Raw genomic sequence first — 20,756 nt, 5'->3', positions numbered from 1 at the left:
TTCTTTAATAGGACACTCCATCTCTCGCCATTTTCTCTGGCTGTGCTTCCTGCCATGAATACTATCCTTCCTCCATTCCAACTCCTGACCTCCATAGATTTCTGCAGGTCCAAAATCAAACTCCACCTTCTACCAGAAGCTTTTCCTAACTCCAGAATGAAACAATAGAAGGACAACAACAACTATCACAAATAAGACTGTTTTCTGGTGCAAGAGAATGAACTCCAGTTTAAAGGGATGTCAGTTTCATTTGGTGGATTCCTCTGTGGATCAGTCTTCCTTTTGATATCTTGAGCAAGGGTCCAAGTCACTCAATTCAGCATTCCCTGGACCAGTAAGACTTCTTCACTCAATCATTTCCCAATATTACAAAGGACCTCCCATCCCTCTTCCAACTCTTTCCAATAAAAATTGTAATTAAATCAATACTATTAATGACTCTGAAAAGATTTTGCTAGCGAACTGCCCCTTTAGTTGCACTTACTATCTTTGTAACTTCTGAAACTAATTTCCTTTCATCTGACTACAATTCTTTTATATATTGTAAGGGGCTAAAAGAGGTTTTAGTTGGGTGAATATTAAAAGGTTTGGTTGCCAGGGAATTAAATAATTATCAATCCCCAGTTAAAGAATAACTTCAAGACAAAATTACTTTTATGGAAGCTTATTTACAAACAAAAACAGAGTCAGAAAGTAAGAAAATTAGAGAGGGGATAAGGTAAGATAACTAATCTGTCACACTGAATAATTCACTCTGGTCTCTGGTTTAGCCTAAGCAGATCTAACTAGTCTTCAGCCCGAGGCCCCAGGCCTAAAACCTGGGGATGAATGAAGCAAAAGCTTCAGTCTCAGAATTTCTTTTTAAAGAGCTGTTCCTTTAGAGAAGTCCAAGAAGATTTAGTCTTTACACTCACCACCTATAATTCTAAGGGAAAGATTTAAGAACAGTCTCACCAAGGTCTTAGGGTCCCAGTTCCAGAGTTCCTCCAGGTCCAAGTCATGAACAAGAAGAGTTCCTTCAGGTCCAAGACACAAAGAAGAGAGAATAGCTGAACTCACTGGAACTCTCTTTTAAAGGGACTTCTTTTGCTTCACTTCCTGTGCCTTCCTCTTGGTTTACCTGTCCAATCACAACAGATGCTTTTCTTAGGACTGCCCAAGAGGCAGTCAGTAAATTCTGATTCATTACTCACTCTAGCATACGTGGGTCATAGACCTCTCAACTTGTGAGTTAAGTGGAGTTGTTACACTTTTGGTGTTTAGATTTGAGAATGGGCAAGGTAGATTTAATCTCATTATCACAATATATCTAGTATATATTCTGTAATATAGTATAATATATAATAATGTAATATATTATATAATATAAAATATATTCTATAAGATATATTTATATATAGTATATTCTATAATATATTCCAGAAGAATATATATATATACATACATATATGCTCACACATATTTATATACATATACATACATAAACATACACTTACACAGTATCTTTCTCTGCACTATTAAAATGTAAGCTCCAGAGAGGCAATGGTGCAGTGAATAGAACACAGTGCCTAAAATCAGGAAAACCTAGATTCAAATTTGGCCTTAGTCACTAGCTGTGACTTAGTTTTCCTGTTTGCCTCAGTTTTCTCATCTGTAAATTAAGCCAGAGAAGGAAATGGCAAACCACTTTAGGATCTTTACCAAGAAAACCCCAGATGGGGTGGCAAAGAATTCAGCAAGACTGAAATAACTGAACAACAATGAAAAAGTTCTTTAACCTCTCATTGCTCCAGGATACTCTCTCAGAACTATGAATTGTATATCTGGTGCATTGATACATACAGGAAGCTTCAGCTTGGCCATCTTCCTGCATCAATGAAATAGAACATAATGAGAGGAAGTAATTGCTGCTCTTCTTAGAGCTTAGCAAAGAATGTAGCACATGACACAAGCCCCTGATAAATGCTGTTCATTCATTGGAGTGAACATGGGCTGGTTATGCTACAGTTAACAGGTTCTGTTATTTTCTGGGTAGACATTTGGGATGAAGCATTGTTGTATTTTCATGTTTGCAAAAAAAGTCCATAAGACATGTCACTTAAGTATATTATTAATATTCACCTTTATAGCCATTATTTCAATAAGTTGCAAGTTCAGAGTTCTGATTCCATCCTATGCTTTATTAATATTTAAGAAATAATTATACTTCAGCTTAGTGCAAGTGACATTTTCCAGAATAAAATATTGCTAACTTCAGTGTTTTTAAAAATGAGTAAAAAATTAAGCTAAATGATGAGTCAGCCAATTTAATGAACTGAAGGACATTTTACCTTAGATAGGATATTGTTGTTCATCTATTGGTTCCCTGGGAGATCATGATTTTCAAATACCTGATTTGGTATGATGTCTGGCAATTTCCAAAGTACTTTCTCATACATGATCTGATGATCTTTCAATATTCCTATTAAGTAGCCAGACATGGTATTAATTACCCTGATTTATAGATGAGTAAAGTGAGAGAATGAGATTAAATGACTTTCCAATGGTAACACAGTTGCTACTGCCAATAATAATAATTGTAATAAAATTATATTAGCTAACATTTAAAGTTTTTAAAAGGGCCAGTTAGGTGGCTCAGCTAGGCTTGGAGGTAGAAGGTCCTGGGTTCAAATTTGACCTGAGATACTTCCTAGCTGTTTGAATGTGGACATGTTACTTATCCCCATTTAACTAGCCCATACCTTTCTGTGTTAAAATTGTAAGGGTTTTTAATAAGTTTATAAAATATTTTGCAAGTATTAGCTTATTTTACTTTAATAGCAATCTTGTGAGGTAGAGACTACAGTTTTCCTCATTTTATATCTATTAGCAAGAGACAGGCTTGAACTCTGGAGTATTTTTTAAACCCTTACCTTTTATCTTAGGATTGATTTTAAGTATCTTTTCTAAGACAGATCAGCAGTAAAGACTATACAGTAGGGGTTAAGTGACTTGACCAGACACAGCTAGGAAGTGTCTGAGGACAGATTTGAATCCAGGATCTCCCATCTCTCTTGGTCTGGGTCTCTAACCATTGAGCAACCCCAAATTCAGGAGTATTTTTGAAAGGTATCCAATAAACTAAGGAATACTGGTAGGACCATATGTGATAAATTACATAAGCTGTTGAGCTATGCAGCAGTGGTGGATTCTCTATGATCATTTTGGGGGGATCTTTTCTGCAAGATTCCTATTTATTATTGTTTAGTCATTTTTCAGTTCTGTCCAACAAGTTGTGATGCCATTTGGGGTTTTCTTGGCAAAGATATTGGAGTGTTTGCCCTTTCCTTTTCCAGCTCATTTTACAGCTGAGGAAACTGAGGCAAATGGGATTAAGTGACTTGTCTTGAATCACAAAGCTAGTAAGGGTCTGAGGCCATATTTGAACCCAGGAAGGTGAGTCTTCCAGACTCCAGGGCCAGTATCCTATCCTTTGTACTATCAAGATTCCTATTTAATTATTAAATTAAATGGATGTCATGTTAAACTTAGAGTCAGGAAGATATGAGTGTGAATTGTGCCTAAGATAGTTACTATGTAAGTCACTTGTAAGTGACTAGTAATTCTTCTTATTGTTATGTAGCCAAATGATCATGTAAGCAAATTTTCTATTCAGTGCTTTCTTACTTCCTTTTTGATAATAATTTTTCTCTGCTTACTTAACCCTTATGTTGCCCCAAAACAGCTGCTCAGAGATCCCCTCCTAATCTGGGAACTTTTCAAGACCTACTCAACCCAGGCTGTTCTTCAAAGTCCAGACTACTTACTCCAGCATAAAAGCTTAACTATCATATATCCTAATTGCCTCTATTTACTTTCATTGGGAGGTAAATAGTCTAATAATCAGGACATAGTGCCTTAAACTAAAGGACTACATCTATAATTTATTTCCCTAATTGCTAAAATTTTTCATCATATTATCTGAAAAAAGTCCTGTTTTAAAGGATAATAATCACTCTAAGTTCCATCACTTATTACCTAACCTAGAAAATGTCATCTATCATAATTGGGCCTCAGTTTTCTCATATATAATTGTTAAATTTTTTTTAAACTCTTGTACTTTGGTGTATTGTCTCATAGGTGGAAGATTGGTAAGGGTGGGCAATGGGGGTCAAGTGACTGGCCCAGGGTCACACAGCTGGGAAGTGGCTGAGGCCGGGTTTGAACCTAGGACCTCCTGTCTCTAGGCCTGACTCTCACTCCACTGAGCTACCCAGCTGCCCTCAGTTTTCTCATATATAAAATGAAACATTTAGACTAGATGACTTCCACTAAAGCCTCATTGAATTTATGTTTCTAGGCTTCTACAATATTTTGAAAATTAGGAGTTTAAAGATTACAGTTAAAGTGACTCCCAAATTCCTAGATTGTTGTTTCAGCAACATAGAAAATATCAGGGTAGGAAGTGACATAAAGGAAGATGATGAAGTTGATGATGATGACAACTAATCTTTACATAGCACTTTTTGTTTTGCCAAGTAATATTTATATTTGATAATAACTGTGGGTCATATATTATTATCTTCATTTTATAGATAGAAAAACTCATGCCAAAATAAGTTAAGTGACTTTCTCAGGATTGCAATCAGTAAATATCCTAGGCAGATTTCATAATTGATCACATAATTGATCACATGATTTCATAATTCATCACATTCACTTAATCTATACATGGATAAGAATCTAGGAGGAAAGACCCCTAATAAATGGTCATCTAGCTTTTATTTGAAGACTTCTTGTGATACAGAACTCATTAATTCAGCACAGTTCAACAGTTTCAGCAGTTTTTTTGTCTATTAAACCTAGATCTGCCTGCTCTTGTTGCCACCTACTGCTTGCCTTTGTGACCAGAGAGAGGAAGTCTAATCTCTCTTACATCTCAGGATCCTTAGAATACTAAGGTTATTTGTTGGGTTAAGCATCTCTAATTTCTTTAAATGATTCATAGATTGCCTCTTCTATCTCATTTCTCTTTCTTTTTAACTTTGTTTTCTTTGTTCAGTTTCTGTCTCATTTCTTCTTTCCTTTTTTCTCATAAGAGCAGTAAAGTTAGTCTGTCGTGACCAACTGTTTATTCTCTATAATTCTTTTTTATTTAATGCTGATTTTATCGATCACTTTTCTTGTTTTCAAAATATTTTCATCATTTCTAACTTTTTATATTGTCAGGCTATCATCATAGCTACAGTTGCCCAGAAACTGAAGTTGAATATCACTTAAAGGGCAATAAAGAGGGAGGGTCCTCTTGGGTTTGAGTAATCCATTACCAATTATAAACAAGAAATTACAAAGGAGGAGCAGTGTAAAGGATTCCATCAAATCAATTTATAGCTCTGAAGAAAATAGTCATTGTGCATGATTAAGGATAACTAAGGGGAATGTGTGAAATCCATCAGTATCATTTTATTTTCATAAGATAACAAGGAAGGCCCTCAGGATGTGCTAAATAGACTGGATGAAAATTTGATAGGAGAACATGGACAAAAAGCACACAAGATGCCCCAACATGAAAGGACTGTAATATTCATTAATAGAAGGAATGCCCACATCAAGGAGAATGTAGAAACATTTGAACACTGGAGCAACAGACATTCTTAGCCTCCCTTAGTATTGTGGCACCTTTTTCATAATAAGGTTTTTAAATTCTTCTAGTACAAAAGGTTATTAAGGAAACCAATTATGTTAAAATTAATAAATCTAAATACTTCTAAAAGAAGTTCATGGACCACAGGTTAAAAACCTTCAGCTGACAATACTGGAAAACACATTTGAAATTTTGTACTTTTTACATTCAGATGACTTTCCAGACTCAAGGTTGTTGACATATAATAGTGAAATAGTTATAACAGTAGTACATGCGATGAATGTGATGAAAATGTGGCTTTTGCTTCATTTTGTTTTTGTTTTTCTGTGGAGGGAGAACCGTGTTTATTAATACTGAATTTGTTTTTGTTAAAATGATGGTTCCTTAAAAGGGCCAATAAGTGGCCCTTTTTCTTTTGTTTTCCTGTGCATTTGACACTATCAGATAGTGCCAGATGTCATTCTGGGTCATAATGTCTAAGTACTCTGCCTGTTTAAAACATAAATACAGTCACCCTCAGTACAAAACTGGAGTCTTCTTTTGTTTTCAAGAAAACATGTGGGGGCTTTTTTTGCTTTGATTTCATGAGGAGGAGGGGGAGGATGAATTCGGGAATGAGGGAGTTGCAACTCTGTTCTTCAGAAGAATTTGAAAACAAGTTAAAGGAGGAGTAGATGAGATCATTTGGGTATGAGGCAATTAAAGGAAAGGGGAGAAAACACCAAGTATTCACCCACCTACAGGCTTTCTCAAGAAATGTAAAGAAAAGCAAAAATATACTTTAAAATATAGTGACCTAAATAAAGAAAAATTCATGTGGATGATATGATGATCTGAGATATACCACATATGTAGGGCAATGTTACTGTTACTCTCTGGGAAACTAAAATGTAAGTAAGATTCCAAACCAATAATGTAATATCCTCCCCAGCCCCCCCACCCAGCTTCTTCAGATGCCAAATCTCTACTTTTTCAATTTTTAATTTAATGTAAATTTATTCAATACCCACTATGTACTAGGGGTTCTTTTTAAAGTGTTCTAAGAGACTTGGAGTCATTATAAAGAAAAAAAACCTTGAAATTATTTTTCAATTAGAGCAGTTTTACACCTTCCTCCTTCTGCTTACCCTCCCTTCCTTTCCTTCCTGGGTTTGCTAGTCCAAAAGTAGTTTATTTCTTAATGTATCTCCTCTTAATCACTCTAAGCATCAGGCTGGTTCCAAACTTTTGTGCTGGCTTTTTTAGTACATGCAGCATATGGGCCAAATTCTGCTTTCTAATCATGTACACATGACCTCTTTTTCTTGAAAGACACAAGTCTAAAACTAAGAGCCAAATTTAAATTTGTGATCATATTGGTTCAGAGAAATAGCATAGTGAAATAGAGAGCTGGCCCAAAGGTCAAGAGGATTTGGGTTCCTTTTTAAAATAATAATAATATTTTACTTTTCCTAAAGTGTCAATTAAAAATTCCAAGAGACTAGGTTCTAGGTAAGAAAATCAACTTGTTTATTAGACTAGAAATAATCAGTGATCAAAGACCCCAAAAGAAAGTCTCTTGGATCTTTAAATACAATTTTGGAAGCTCATTATTTGGCTCTCGCCTAGACATCCCAAGACATCATTATTTGGTGAATAGTCAATGAAGAAGTTGTCCATCATTCTCTCAGGCCCTCCCCAATTCGTTGATTAATGGAAGAAAGTCATTTGCCTGGTTCTTTGAACCCGTAATCTAGAAGGAAAAATCAAATTCTTTCTGGTTAGGAGTATCTTTGTTCTATACTTTTCTTTTTTTTTCTTTTTCTTTTTTTAAACCCTTAACTTTTGTGTGTTAGCTCCTTGGTGGAAGAGTGGTAATGGTGGGCAATGGGGGTCAAGTGACTTGCCCAGGGTCACACAACTGGGAAGTGTCTGAGGCCAGATTTGAACCTAGAACCTCCCGTCTTTAGGCCTGGCTCTCAATCCACTGAGCTACTCAGCTGCCCCCTGTTCTATACTTTCCAATGTGAGAAAAGTTTCTGTCCTGTTATTCATAGATACACCTGGCCCATGCTGGTTTCTAATTACCAGACATGATAGAGACCATCATCTCACTTTTCTATCACCCTACAGTGGAAGATATTCTAGAGTGGGACATTCCTAGAATTTGTTAGTAACAGGAATGAGTAAAACAGTCTGAGAGAATAAATATAATCCTCAATTCAAAACTGATAAGAGAAATAATTCAATATACTAGAAACAAATCTTTTCACTAATTCCATATAAAACAATTTTAACATTCTTTTTTACATAGTTTTGAGTTTCAAATCCTCTCCCTTCTTCCTTCTTCTACTCTCTTCCTCAGATGGGAAGCAATTTGATGTAGGTTACATATATGTGATCATGAAACATATTTCCATATTAGTCATGTTGTAAAAGAAAACACAGACCAAAGAAAAATAAAAAAAGAAAGTGAAAAATGTTATTCTTCAATCTTCATCCAGAAACCATCAGTTTTTTCCCCCCTCTGGAGGTGGATAAGATCATGAGTCCTTTAGAATTAGAAGGCTTGGGTTCAGATCTTACCTCTGACCCATCCTGAATGTGAAGTCCTTTGAAAATTACTTAATTTGTTAGTGCCATCAAGAAACTCTTGAGGGGACTTCTGGGTTAAAATGACAGCAGAGTAGAAGCAGGATGCTTAACCTCTCCTAACCCACATATATAGGACACCTTAAGAGGACACAAAAACCTAATCCAGACAAAGGAAGGGTACCCTACAACAGGGTGCAGCATTGAAGGTACGTGGGATCTGGGCATTTCCATGCTATAAGGGGATGAAATAGCTCTCACTAAAATGTGAGTTGAGCACCCCCTTTCCCCCCACACCACCAACAATGCCAAAGCCAGCACACAAGAGTTAGAGCAAGTTTGGGGTATTCATTAAGTTCTTGGCAGCTGCCTGGGATCACCAGGGACTGCTTCTGAGAGAAACAAGACTTAAGACCCCAAGAGGCTAAAGAACACGTGAACTTTCAACACAGACTTTGAGTGCAGGTGTGAACCTTGAGCTCAGGCGCAGATCTTGGATGGGGACCCAGTGCGGAGGGGTGCATAACTGTGGAAGCACGCTACCCAGATTCAGAGGAAGAACTACAGGAGTATAAACACAGAAGAAATACAATTGCTTGAACATATGGGTTGATGCGGACATGATTGGGCATGTAGATTGGAAAGGACCACACCAATGCACCTATCAATAATATGGAAATAAGTCTTGATTGATGACACATGTTAATACTAGTGAAAATGCGTGGAGGCTTTGGGGGAGAGGGTTAGGGGAGGTGAAGGTGAAAGTAAAAACATGAATCATGTAACCATGGAAAATTTTTCTAAAAAATAAAATTTTTTTTAAAAGGAAAAAAAAAAGAAAAAATGAGAAAGTCTTGAAGATCTGAATAGTCATTGCAAGAGTGGATTGACAGATGAAGTTTCCTTATGGAGAATACTAAGAATACTCTATTCCAGTGATGGTGAAACTTTTAGAGACCATGTTCCATACCCTGCCACCCTACTGTGTGCCAGGCATGCTCCCTCATCCCCGCCTTTACCCCACACAGGGGAGGGAGAAAACCTTCTATTTGGCTGCTGGGCAGAGGGGTGGGGGATGTGAAAAAAAGTTGTCAGGCATGATGGAGAAGGAGAAGGGAGCAGCTCCACCTGAGTCCCTCTGCCTTTCTAGTAATGAACTCTGGGCTATGGGGTGGGACAGCATGTGACCACAGAGAGTTCTCTACATGCCATCTTTGGCACCCATGGCATAGGTTTGCCATCACTGCTCTATATCATTTAAATCACAAGTCCATTAAAATTAATTTTACTAGTTCAGTAGTGTTTGTCACATTAAATTGAAACCATCATTAATAGTTTCAATCAATTAATTAGCAAATTAATTGATTAGAGATTTAATTAATTAATAGGCTAGAGAGAGGCACCAGGACCATAGTTTGCAAGAATCTGGTCATTTGCCAGTGCTAGCCATGACTCTAACTTTTCTATTGATCTATGTTTGATATAGAGGTAGCTCTAAGATGGAGTAACTTGAACTTTGTCACCTGACACTGATATCTAGAAAGTGATAATGGCACAATTTTGAGACATGCATCTTCTACCTTGGTGACAATACTCTCAATAACACCACATCCAAATACCCCACATCCAAAGCAGTTGCCAGACTCTGAACAGCATGGAAATCTCACCTGCACCCATGCATTCTCCCTGTATTTCACCTCAAATGTAACATATCTCCTTCATGGCTCTAGATTATTATTTTGTGATCCCTTGAAGTTGTCTTGGATCCTTAAATTACTGATAATAGTTAATTCATTCACAGTTAATCATCATACATTATTGCTGTTACTTTGTACAACATTCTCCTGGTTTTGTTCATTTTACTTTGCATTACTTCATATGTCTCTCCAGATTTTTTTATGATCCTCTTGTTCATCATTTCTTATGGCACAATAGTATACAATTATTTATTTTTTTATTTTTATTTTCTATTATTCCATTGAGTCTTTTGCTTTTAGTTTAGATGTATCCTTACTCTGATTCCTATGTTAAGATGAATTGCACCATCTTATAATCACTTTTACTAACAGCTAGAAAAGGTTGCCTGATGTGCATATACTGGAGACTTTGCTATTTGAGGATAGGATGAAAGAACATGATATTTTTAGTGTAGGGAACATTTAGGTGTAACAGGAGAGCTTGTCTTATCTTTTGGATTGTCCTCAAAAGAGGACTATCTTTTGGAAAAAGGATTATACTTGTCCTATGCATTCTCAGGTAGTGGTATAGGAAAAATGGGTAGAACTATAGAATATTAGATTTTTAAAAATCTGTTTTTAGTGGGGCAAGCCCTCCTAACAATTAAGAGCTGTCCAAAACTATAACTGCATCAAAAAATCCTGGAGGTCTTCAGAGAGTGGATGGAAGACCTCTTACAAACATACTATAAAAAAGGTACATTAAGATAAGGGGTTGGATTAAATAAATGCACAGTTCTCTCAAAAATCTGCTATCCAATGGTTCTATAACATAATTTAAAAAACTAAAACTAAAAGATTCCTGCAGACCACTATTGATTATAATGAGAGTAATTGCAGATGGCATCCAAAAATGTGATCTCTTTGCAAGTATTTATTCATCTAAAGCAATGTTTTGTAAAATTTTTATAAAAGAAGAATTTCTTGAAATATTCTGCCCATTTTACCAGATTCTACTTAATCTCAGATAGAAATCTCATGATATCCTTTTATATCTTTTTTTTAAATTATTGGTAAAAAAATAAAAACAAGTACTTGTGATCATATGACAGTGCTGAAGACACTATCTTTAATAGATACTATCCTTTTCAAATAGGTTTGGTAGATTTTAGAATTTCAATATTGTTCTCAAGGTTTTTTTCTACATACTATATCAGAACCAAGAAGGCAATTGTAACTTTGGTGAACATTGGGAACATTAGTATTGTGATATATACACATATATATCGCAAAATATATATGTTTTATATATATCACAATATATATGCTTTTTATATGTATGTTATATATATATATATAATCACATATAATGTTAATATAGTCTCCACAGTACTTTATTATTTTATTATCATTATTTTATTAATATCCTGCATTTTATTTTATTTTATTGATGCTGGTTGTTTTTTCACGTCATTAAGTATTTATTAAATGTATACTACATGACAGGCAGTCAACTAGCATTGTAAGCACCTACTATGTGACAGGTACTATGCCACTTTTGTTGATATCCTTCTTCTTTACGGAATCATCCTTTGTCAAAAGAAAACTGTTAAGAACCCTCAAACCCCCACACATCCCCAAAAAAGAAAACCCTAGACCTCTGTAACCATTTATTTTTCTACTAAAATTTAGGAGTTTTTGATTATATGTTCCTTGGAACAAAGACAATTGATTCCCTTCAAACTAATATTTTACTTAAATATTAATTTAGTATTTGATAGGAAATATTTCCACTGGGCTTATAATTCTATCCGCTGGTTAATTTTGACTTTTTGTTATATTGGTGTGGTCTCTTTAATAATATTTTAATAAATATTTATGACTAATGTTGCTTGTATTGTTTATTTTCTTTCTCTGTTTTAGCTTTTCCTAGTTCAGACAGCATGATACTATTTAATTCATTAAAAATTCAATAAAGGACCTAATTTCTCAATTTTATGAACTATCTATGTAGAAAAGGAATTCATTGCTATTAAAATGTTGGTAGTATTTCACTATAAATCCATATAGTACCAGAGTAGTTGACAGTTTTTATTTGTTTGTTTGTTTGTTTTTGCCTCTACAGAAGTTCATTTATTGCTTGCTTAACTTATCTTTCTGGCATTGTGCTTAATGTATCCAATTTCCTTTGTGGTTAGTCTGTGCATTTTGTGTCATTTTGAAGATTGATATATTTCTTTTATACGTTTAGGCATAATTGAGTATAATCATTCTGATAATTTTTAAAGTTCCTTTTCATTTATGTAAATTCTTCCTTCTTTTTTATTAAATTGATAATTTGATTTTTATCCATAATCATTAATCAAATTAGCTAATGGTTTGCTTTTATATTGGCCTTTTAGAGCAATTTAGTGCTATTACCTCAATAGATATTTTACTTTTTAGTTTTTATTTCTACTTTTTTCTTGATTGTAAGCTATAAATTACCAATTTTTGTAGCTTATATTATTTTTAAATAAATACTTAGTTCATTGACCATTTCTGTCAACTTTCATTAATATGACTTTGGAGATACAGATTTTCCCCTAAGTACCTCTTTATTACCACTCCCCAAATTTTAGCATGTAATCTTATTATTTTCATTTTCTTCACTAAAATTGCTTATCTCATCAAATTGTCTTTTGACTGTCCCATTATATACCTGAGTCATTTGTTAACATTTCCATTGTGGTCATATTTTCTTTTATTATTTGTGAAAAATATGTTTAAATTTATGGCCTTTTTATTTATGAATTCTTCATATTCTAGTACATGGCCAGTTTTTATAAATGCATAGTAACATGCTGAAAAACAAACATGATATTAATTTCTCAATTGTTAATCACCAAAAATATTTCATATCTATTTTGAATATTTTATTCAGATTATTATCTTTCCCAGTTAGCCTTTATAGTATAGAAATACTATAAAGTATACTAAGTTTGAAAGAGGCACATTAACATCCTCAATAAATATTGACTCACTATCCTGGCCTTTCTACAATTTAATTAGTTTTAACTTTAATACTTGATTCACCATTTAGTCTTTGTGTGTGTGTGTGTGTGGTGTGTGCAGTGTGTGCAGATGTGCATATATTTAGTATACATATATATATAGTTAATATTGATATTTTTAATTGTTTGCTATACCATTAAATATAGTTCAGATCCCTTGACTATTTCTTTCAACTGTGTTAATACAAAGTATTATCTTTTCTGAAAAAAAGTGTTATTCCTACTTTACTGGAGTTTGAAAGTTTCATTACTTGGTATACTATATTTTGCTTTTCTCTTTGGTTTTCACCTATAGATTTTAGAATATACATGCCAATCTTAGATTCCAGTAATTATAGATATTTTTACTTTTATGTTTCTTGAAAAATAGTACTGAGATGTTTGGTGTTGTGGTTTTACTGCATTATGTTCTTGAAATTCTTAGATTCTTTTCTCTATGTCCTTATTCCTCAGTCAGTTATTTTTATGGTACATTTCTCAAAGGAACTTCTAGTTTTCTGGGTTCTGACTAAGCTTTAATATTTCTTTTTTGTATTGTTGTGATTTTTCATGGTGAGAAACTTCTTTTCCCCCCAAATTATGATGAATTCTGGGGCAATTCATAGTGAGGACCCTTTGATGATAATTGGTCCCTCTTGCAGTTAGTTTCAAACTCTTCCATCAGTAGCACTGTAACCACCAGGCACAAGGTCTATCCAGTTCAGGACCAGAGTTAGAGTGAGCACCAGAGCAGTGATGGCGAATCTTTTAGAGATGTTAGAAATGGAATGCCCAAATTGCAACCTTTACACAGAATGTGATTCCCCTCTCCATACCCCAGACAAGGGAGGGAGTAAGTGCTCCCATTGGGCTGCTGGGCAGAGAGACAGGTCATGTGAGAAATATTCTTAGACCCTCATGGAGAGGAGGAAGGGAGAAACCCCCTCTGGCATGCTCTAGCATGCATTCCATAGGTTCACCAACATGACACTAGAGGGAGAAGCAGAACATTATGATAATAGTTTTGTTTTTGTTGTTTTTAAGCTGATATCTTATGAAGACCTTTTACCTACCTTTTAAAATACTTGTCTTTTACTACATTTGGTACATTTTTTACTGTTATTGAAATGGAAGTAAAGAGAAAAAGATTTGACCAGAACTTTTCACTCTACCACCATCTTAAAGACCATTAGTTGTGTAATTGCAGCAATTTAAAGCCAGTATAAAATGATTATGGCATATAAATGCATGCATTACATTATCAACTTCTTACAAATAAGCTTAATATTTTAGTATCCACAAGTTGTGATTGTGTGACTATTCTAATGCACATTAAAATGGATGATAAGGGCATTTAGTGTGCTCTTTCAAATTAGTTTCAATGGGATGCTTTCATTTTAAACTTTCTTTTGCTTTTTAAATGTCAGTGTAAAATTCCCAAAGGTTAAGCAAAGATAAAAAAAACCGGGTAATCAGCTCTTTTTATAGTCATAATATTCACCACTTCGAAGCGGTTCTAATCATTCAGTAGTTTCATTTTTTAAAAAATCTGTTCACTTTAGAAAATAAATACTGTGGCTATCAAAACTTAAAAATTTAAATTGTGTATTTCCTAAGAAGTGGTATTTTAACAAATCAAAAGGGAGGTAAATATTTAACCTTTTATTGTAATATCCTGTATTTAATATTTTGGTTAATGTGGCCAGTAAACATAAAGATATCATTAGGAAATAGTTATAATTGAGTGAACTCATTCTTTCTTCTCTTCACCCTTGCTGAGTAGTTTCAGGGAAGGGGATGTGAAGATAAGTAGATTTATTTTTATTAGATTCAACTTGTTTTAACTATATCATTGTCACAGTTTTATGTAAACAGAGGTCTTTGTGTGACTAGATGGAGGCATTTCATTGGTAGATGAGTTCATATGTATCATTTCTTGGCAGCTAGGCAATATAGTGAATGGTGATGATACTAGAATCAGGAAGACCTGGGTTCAAATCCAGTGTCAGAAACTTATTGGCTGATGTAACACTGAATAAGTCATTTGATCTCTATTTCCCTCAGTTTCTTAAACTATAAAATGGAGATAATAATATCTATATCCATCTCACATGGTTGTTTTGAGGAACAAAAGAGATACTGTTTGTAAAGTACTTAGCACAGCACCTCTTGATATTGGGTGCCATAAAAATGCTTATTCCTTTTCCTCCCTTCTATATATTAAAGACAGAAGAATAATAAAAGTAAAACTCATCATCTTGGAAATGAAAGAAAGAACAGGAAACTGACAGTTGGCCTTGAGAATCTTCTAGTCTCTAGATGTTATATTTTAGGGAAAGAATATGTGAAAAGTGAAATTCAGAGGAACATGGACAGAAAATATAAAGCAATCAAGTCAAGGAGTTTTGCAGAATGCTGTTTTTCCACGTCAAAAGCTCCAGAGGGAATTATCATATGTTTTTAAACTGGAAAGGTGGTCTCATTCCCTCATTTTCTAGGTTTTAAAAAATGAGACTTAGAAAGATAAAATATCTCATTCCAGGATTGATAATTAAATAAAAAACAAACACTTATACTGTGTTCTAAGGCTAATTAGTTATACTTTCTGGTTTCTTGCATCTCAAACTGTTATTCTTCTTATTGCATCATGTTGTCCCATCATATTTCTATACTTCAGTGTCTCTATCATCTCACTGATGTAAACATTCCTTCCAAACAGATGAAAACCTACTTATTCCATCCCATCTAGTATAGCTCATACATATTATTCCATAAGTGCTTCATGAGCATCTACCCAGTGACCTTCCTTGAAATCTATTGATATCAAGTATTAGTGTATGCAAATACAGTAGAGTTTACAAATTATCCCTTTCTCACTTTTACTAGGTGACTGATATGCTTCCTTTCTAGTCTTAAATCTCATTCAGTCAGTAAACATTTACTATGTGCCTACCATGAGTCTGACATTAGACTAGACAATGAGAATACAAAGAAAGGTACGAGACAGTCCCTGCCCTTGAGGAACTTATAACATCTCTCTAACGATATAATTGGCATTTTAATGATATTATTTATGTTCCTTCATAAGAGGATAGTCTTATTCATCCATCCATGTTAACTTCTACCATCAAGCCAATTCAATAAACTTTTATTAACACCTCCTATATGCCAAACAGTGTAGTAAGTGCTGCAGATACAGTTAATGAAAATAAAGGCAGCTTCTACTCTCAAGGAGCTTGGAATTGGAAGAAAAAGGGAACATGCATAAGAATGCAGGAAAGAGGGAAAATGGAACACCAGAGGATACCCAAAGAAGGAGTATCATGTTTGATGGAATTGAAATCAGGCAGAGCAGCAAATGCAAAATGGATATATAATGATCCAAAAATGCTACTATATAAATACTGATAATGCTTAATTTTTTAATGTAGGAGCTGCAGAGAAGAGTTCTAAGCATGGTGCAGAAGATAAAACTCAGACCATCATTACTGCCATGAAAGAACGAATGAAAATAAGAGAGAGAAATAGACCAGAAGTGTTTGAAGTTATTCAGGAAATGTTCCAGGTTTCCAAAGAAGATTTTGTACAATATACAAAAGCAGCCAAACAGAGTGTATTGGATGGGACATCTAAGTGGTCAGCAAAAATAACCATCACAGGTAAGAAGATTCACTAAAATATGTATCATTTTGGATTTGAATTTGGGAAGGCTAGAGTTCACAACCTGCCTCAAAATCTTACTAAGCATATGACTTTGCCTTTTCTATCTTCAATTTTTCTCCTCTGTAGAACAGAGATAATAAAAACAGCCATCTCTTAGGTTGTCATGATCAAATGTATATATGTGAGGAACAAAAATATATGTAAAGCACTTTGCAAACTTTAAAGTGTTGTATAAATGTGGACTATTCTTTTTATTTCATAATGAGATTTTTGTCCTAAGCCTTGGAAATGATGGCAAAAAGCAAATAGCGAATAGAAAAAAACAATAACATTAATATAATCCAGATTAAGGGAGAAGACTTTGCTGCTGTGTTATCTTTTGGTCAGAGAATATGTGGAATATTGTGATCACTTCTCGGTACCACATTTGAGGAAGGACATTTAGAAGTTAGAAAATATCCGAACAAAGACTGGCAGAATAACAAAATGCCTTCATATCATGCTAGTTTGTAGTTGGGGATATTTAGCCCAGGAAAAACATAGGGTAGTCAGACGGGAAGTATGAGTTTCTAATTATCTTAACAGGCTGCGTTATAAAAGACAAATTTAGATTTGTTCCAATTGACTCCAAAGGGCAGAACCAGGAGCAAGGAGGGACAGATGCTTAAGAGAAGAAATCAAGATTAATGTCAGAGAAATAAACAGATTCCATACAAAACTAGCCCAAAGTGGGTTCAATCAATATTAAGCACTTACTATGTACTAGACACTATGCTATGCACTGGGAATATAAAAAGAGATAAAAGCTAACCCTTGTCCTCAAGGAGCTTACATTCTAATTGAGAAGACTAGATACAAATAAATACAAACAAAGCAAGCTAGATACAATATTGAAGGGGGATAATTAATGGGGGATAGCACTAGAATTAAGATGAGTTGACAAAAACCTCCTTCATAAGGTAGGATTTGAGTTAGGACTTAAAGGAATCAAGGAGGTCAGCAGTTGGCTTGGAGGAGTGAGAGGTTTCCACGTATGGGGAGCCTAGACATGGATTGTTTTGTTTAAGTACCTGTTTTGGAGTAAAAATCCTGGACAGGAAGGAAGGGGCTAGGCTACATGGGCTTTTTAATGTTAAAAGTTCTTTTGTATTTCATTCTAGAGGAAAGAGGAGCCATGGGGTTTATTGTATATGTGGTGACAGAATTAGACCTGAACTTTAGGAATGTAACTTTATTGACTGAATGAAAGATGGATTGTAGTGGAGAGAGATTTGAGGCAGGCAGATTCCCACTCCCCACCCCCACCAAACTATTGAAATGATCCAAGCATGAGGTTAAGAGGGCCTGCATCAGAGTGGTGGCAGTATGAGAGGAGAGAAGGAGGCATATTGGAGAGAGGTAGCAAAGGTAAAATCAACAGGCGCTGGCAAGAGATTGGATATGAGGCATGAGCAATAGTGAGGAATTGAGGATGATTCTAAAGTTGCGAGCCTGAGAAACTTGGTGGATGGTGTTGTCCTCTATTTTGATAGGAAAGATAAGATGGGGGTAGTGTTAAAAATGAAAGATAAGGAGTTCTAATATTTTGTGATTTTGAAATGCAATGGTTTTAAAACTAACACATAAAATATGCATGGTTATCATAGTGCATCAAACAGAAGCTTTTATATGATCAGACTCTAACATGAACCATAAGTAAAGAAAAGAAAGACACTCTTTCTATCTTTCTAGCCTAAATATATTATTCTGTTTTGAAGCCAGGGCATTCCCCCCCCCAAATCCTCTTCTGCTTACTTTGAGCACCAGAAAGATTATAAAACACACCCCTTTTTTGTGCCATTGCTAAATTGTAAGAGTAACTGATGTTTTAAGTGAATTTCTTAATTTAAAAAAAAAAGCCATCTCCACTTAGCACTTGAAGGTCAAGATTCTCTATCTGTTTTTACTACTTGAATCTGATATTTAGAATCTTCTGCATTTTTCTATGTCCCTAAGAACAGCTGCTGTTACATTTTGAAAACTCTACTCAAAGTTCATAAATCACATCTTGTTGAATGAATTTACATAGTGGAAAATAACATGAAGATTTTATTCTTACCTGGTTAATTTAATCAAAGACCGTAAAACTATCTAATTCATAGATACAGGAAAAACATAGGAGTTAGGACTGGAAAGAGATTTTAGTGACCCAATATTAGATACTTCATTTTACATATTATATAAAATTAGCCCAGGAAAATTTAATTACTTGCCCATTATTACATAGGTAGTTAGGTACAGAGGTAGAGGTTGAAAACAAATCCTTTAACTCCATATCTAGTGTATTATCCATCAACAAACCCATTTTATTTCACTGCTTATTGATAAAAACTTAAATTAATCTGTGATATCATCAGTTATGTTTTCTGCCATGATAGACCAGTCTGTGCCTCATTATCATGTAATTACCCATGTAGTTACTTCATGTGTTCCCATAGATTTGTACAAAGAGACCACCCAATGTGCTGGAAATGCACTTCATTTTTTTTCTGATATAAACAAGGATTCAAATGGAACATATATGCTGGTCATTTACTAACACATCATTTTTATCATTGTGTTTTCTTTGATGATATCTTTTTCTCCAATTCTTTTTAGTTCCTTATTTATTGTATATTATCAACTGCTAATTTCCACCATTCACCTTTAAATTGCCTTCTGGGTGACTTTCAAGTTTAATTCTTTAGAAACAATAATGGTTCTAAGGGGAAATGTTACTGACACAAATACTTTAAAGTCAGGCCTTTCTTTCTGGAAGAAGTTTAAGGCCATTAATGGAAATTTGTGATCTTCCTTAGATAATCCAATCTTCTCTCCTCCTCCTCCTAAATTCTAGGCCCCAATCATTATCCACTTGTAGTGTCAATACAAGATATAGGTACTGAAGGATGATCTTCAGAGGTCAATCCATCCAACAGCATGCCATAATCTAGGTGATAGGAATTCTTTATCCTTATATGTGGATATTTAGGTCAAAATGTTTTGTTTTCAAATCTTATGTTGAAGGTTCTATAATTTTCTCAGACTTGATGCAACAAGCACATTCTTACCCATGTAGAGGAGCATTGGGAGGGATAAACAAAATATAAAGAATCCTTTTTTACTATGGACCCTTTCTTGGTTAAATACTATAACAATGACAGATGCTATTAAGGAACTTCTGGGTTGCCTTTTTGAATGCCTCTCTTTATATTTTCATCAATGTTCTGTATTTATATTACAAAGAATCTCAAGCAATTTTGATATATTTTGACATTTTGTTAAAAGAGGGCCTTTAAAGTACTCCTCCAAAGAAAATGTTTTATTTTATATCACTAAAACACAATCAGCACAGTGAGATTTATTTTTGCTATATTTTTCTGTCAATTATATAATGTCAAATATATGATCTATTGTGAAAAATTGTCTGTGAAAATCTTCCATTTACTCCTAATATCCATTTTTGTAACAAGAACTTGTTCCAGTACCTGACGATTGATATTATTTTAATTGCTTGCCACATTTTTTCTCATTTTTATTCTTTTCCCTTTGAATTAATTTTTATCTTTGAGCCAACAAGTCAATAGTCTGACAGTACATTGATGATTCTGAAATTATTCCCATTTTATAATGAGTAATTTCATACATACTAAAATATAATTAATTTCATTTTTAATGATTTTATTCAAAATCTCTGAAAGTCCTATATCTTCAAATTTTCTTAGTGGAAATATTTGACTTATACCAGATAGCTATGAGGCTTATTGGAGTCTACAAATCTTTGGCCTCTCTCATTATGTATTCCTGATCCATATTTTGCCACTCACTGTTCTCAAATTCCTTATCTATACTACTCAATGTTGAAGTCACTGAGGAACAAGGGTTTTATAAAGATATTCTTAGAATTTTTGTGTCTCTTAATTCTCTGCAACACATATTATTATATTGGGAGTAGTTTCTTTTTATTCTAAATTTTGCAAAAACCAAATAAAACAAGCATTTCCATGTATAAAGGAAAAGATTTTATGTAAATGAAAACCAAAATCTCATATCTTTAGCTTACTTTTCTTCATATCTATATAATAAATCCCACTCCACAAGTGTCCCAACTACTCCCCACCCTGCCCACATTATAGATAGTATCATCTGGGAGACCAACATGTTCATACAAAT

General features: G+C 34.2%; 1 protein-coding gene across 2 annotated transcripts in view; it reads left to right on the top strand.

The window, feature by feature from the left end:
• Positions 1–20,756, top strand: part of UNC13C (unc-13 homolog C) — a 717,151-nt gene that overhangs the window by 272,598 nt on the left and 423,797 nt on the right. For both annotated transcript variants that reach the window (XM_044665156.1, XM_044665155.1), the window contains one exon: positions 16,334–16,561. In XM_044665156.1, coding sequence (XP_044521091.1) covers positions 16,334–16,561 — 228 coding nt within the window. The remainder of the gene's footprint in view (positions 1–16,333; positions 16,562–20,756) is intronic.

This window comes from Gracilinanus agilis, chromosome 2, assembly GCF_016433145.1.
Source record: "Gracilinanus agilis isolate LMUSP501 chromosome 2, AgileGrace, whole genome shotgun sequence".
Taxonomy (NCBI): domain Eukaryota; kingdom Metazoa; phylum Chordata; class Mammalia; order Didelphimorphia; family Didelphidae; genus Gracilinanus; species Gracilinanus agilis.
The sequence above is the reverse complement of the archived record's forward strand: the minus strand, read 5'-3'. Positions and strand labels throughout refer to the sequence as shown.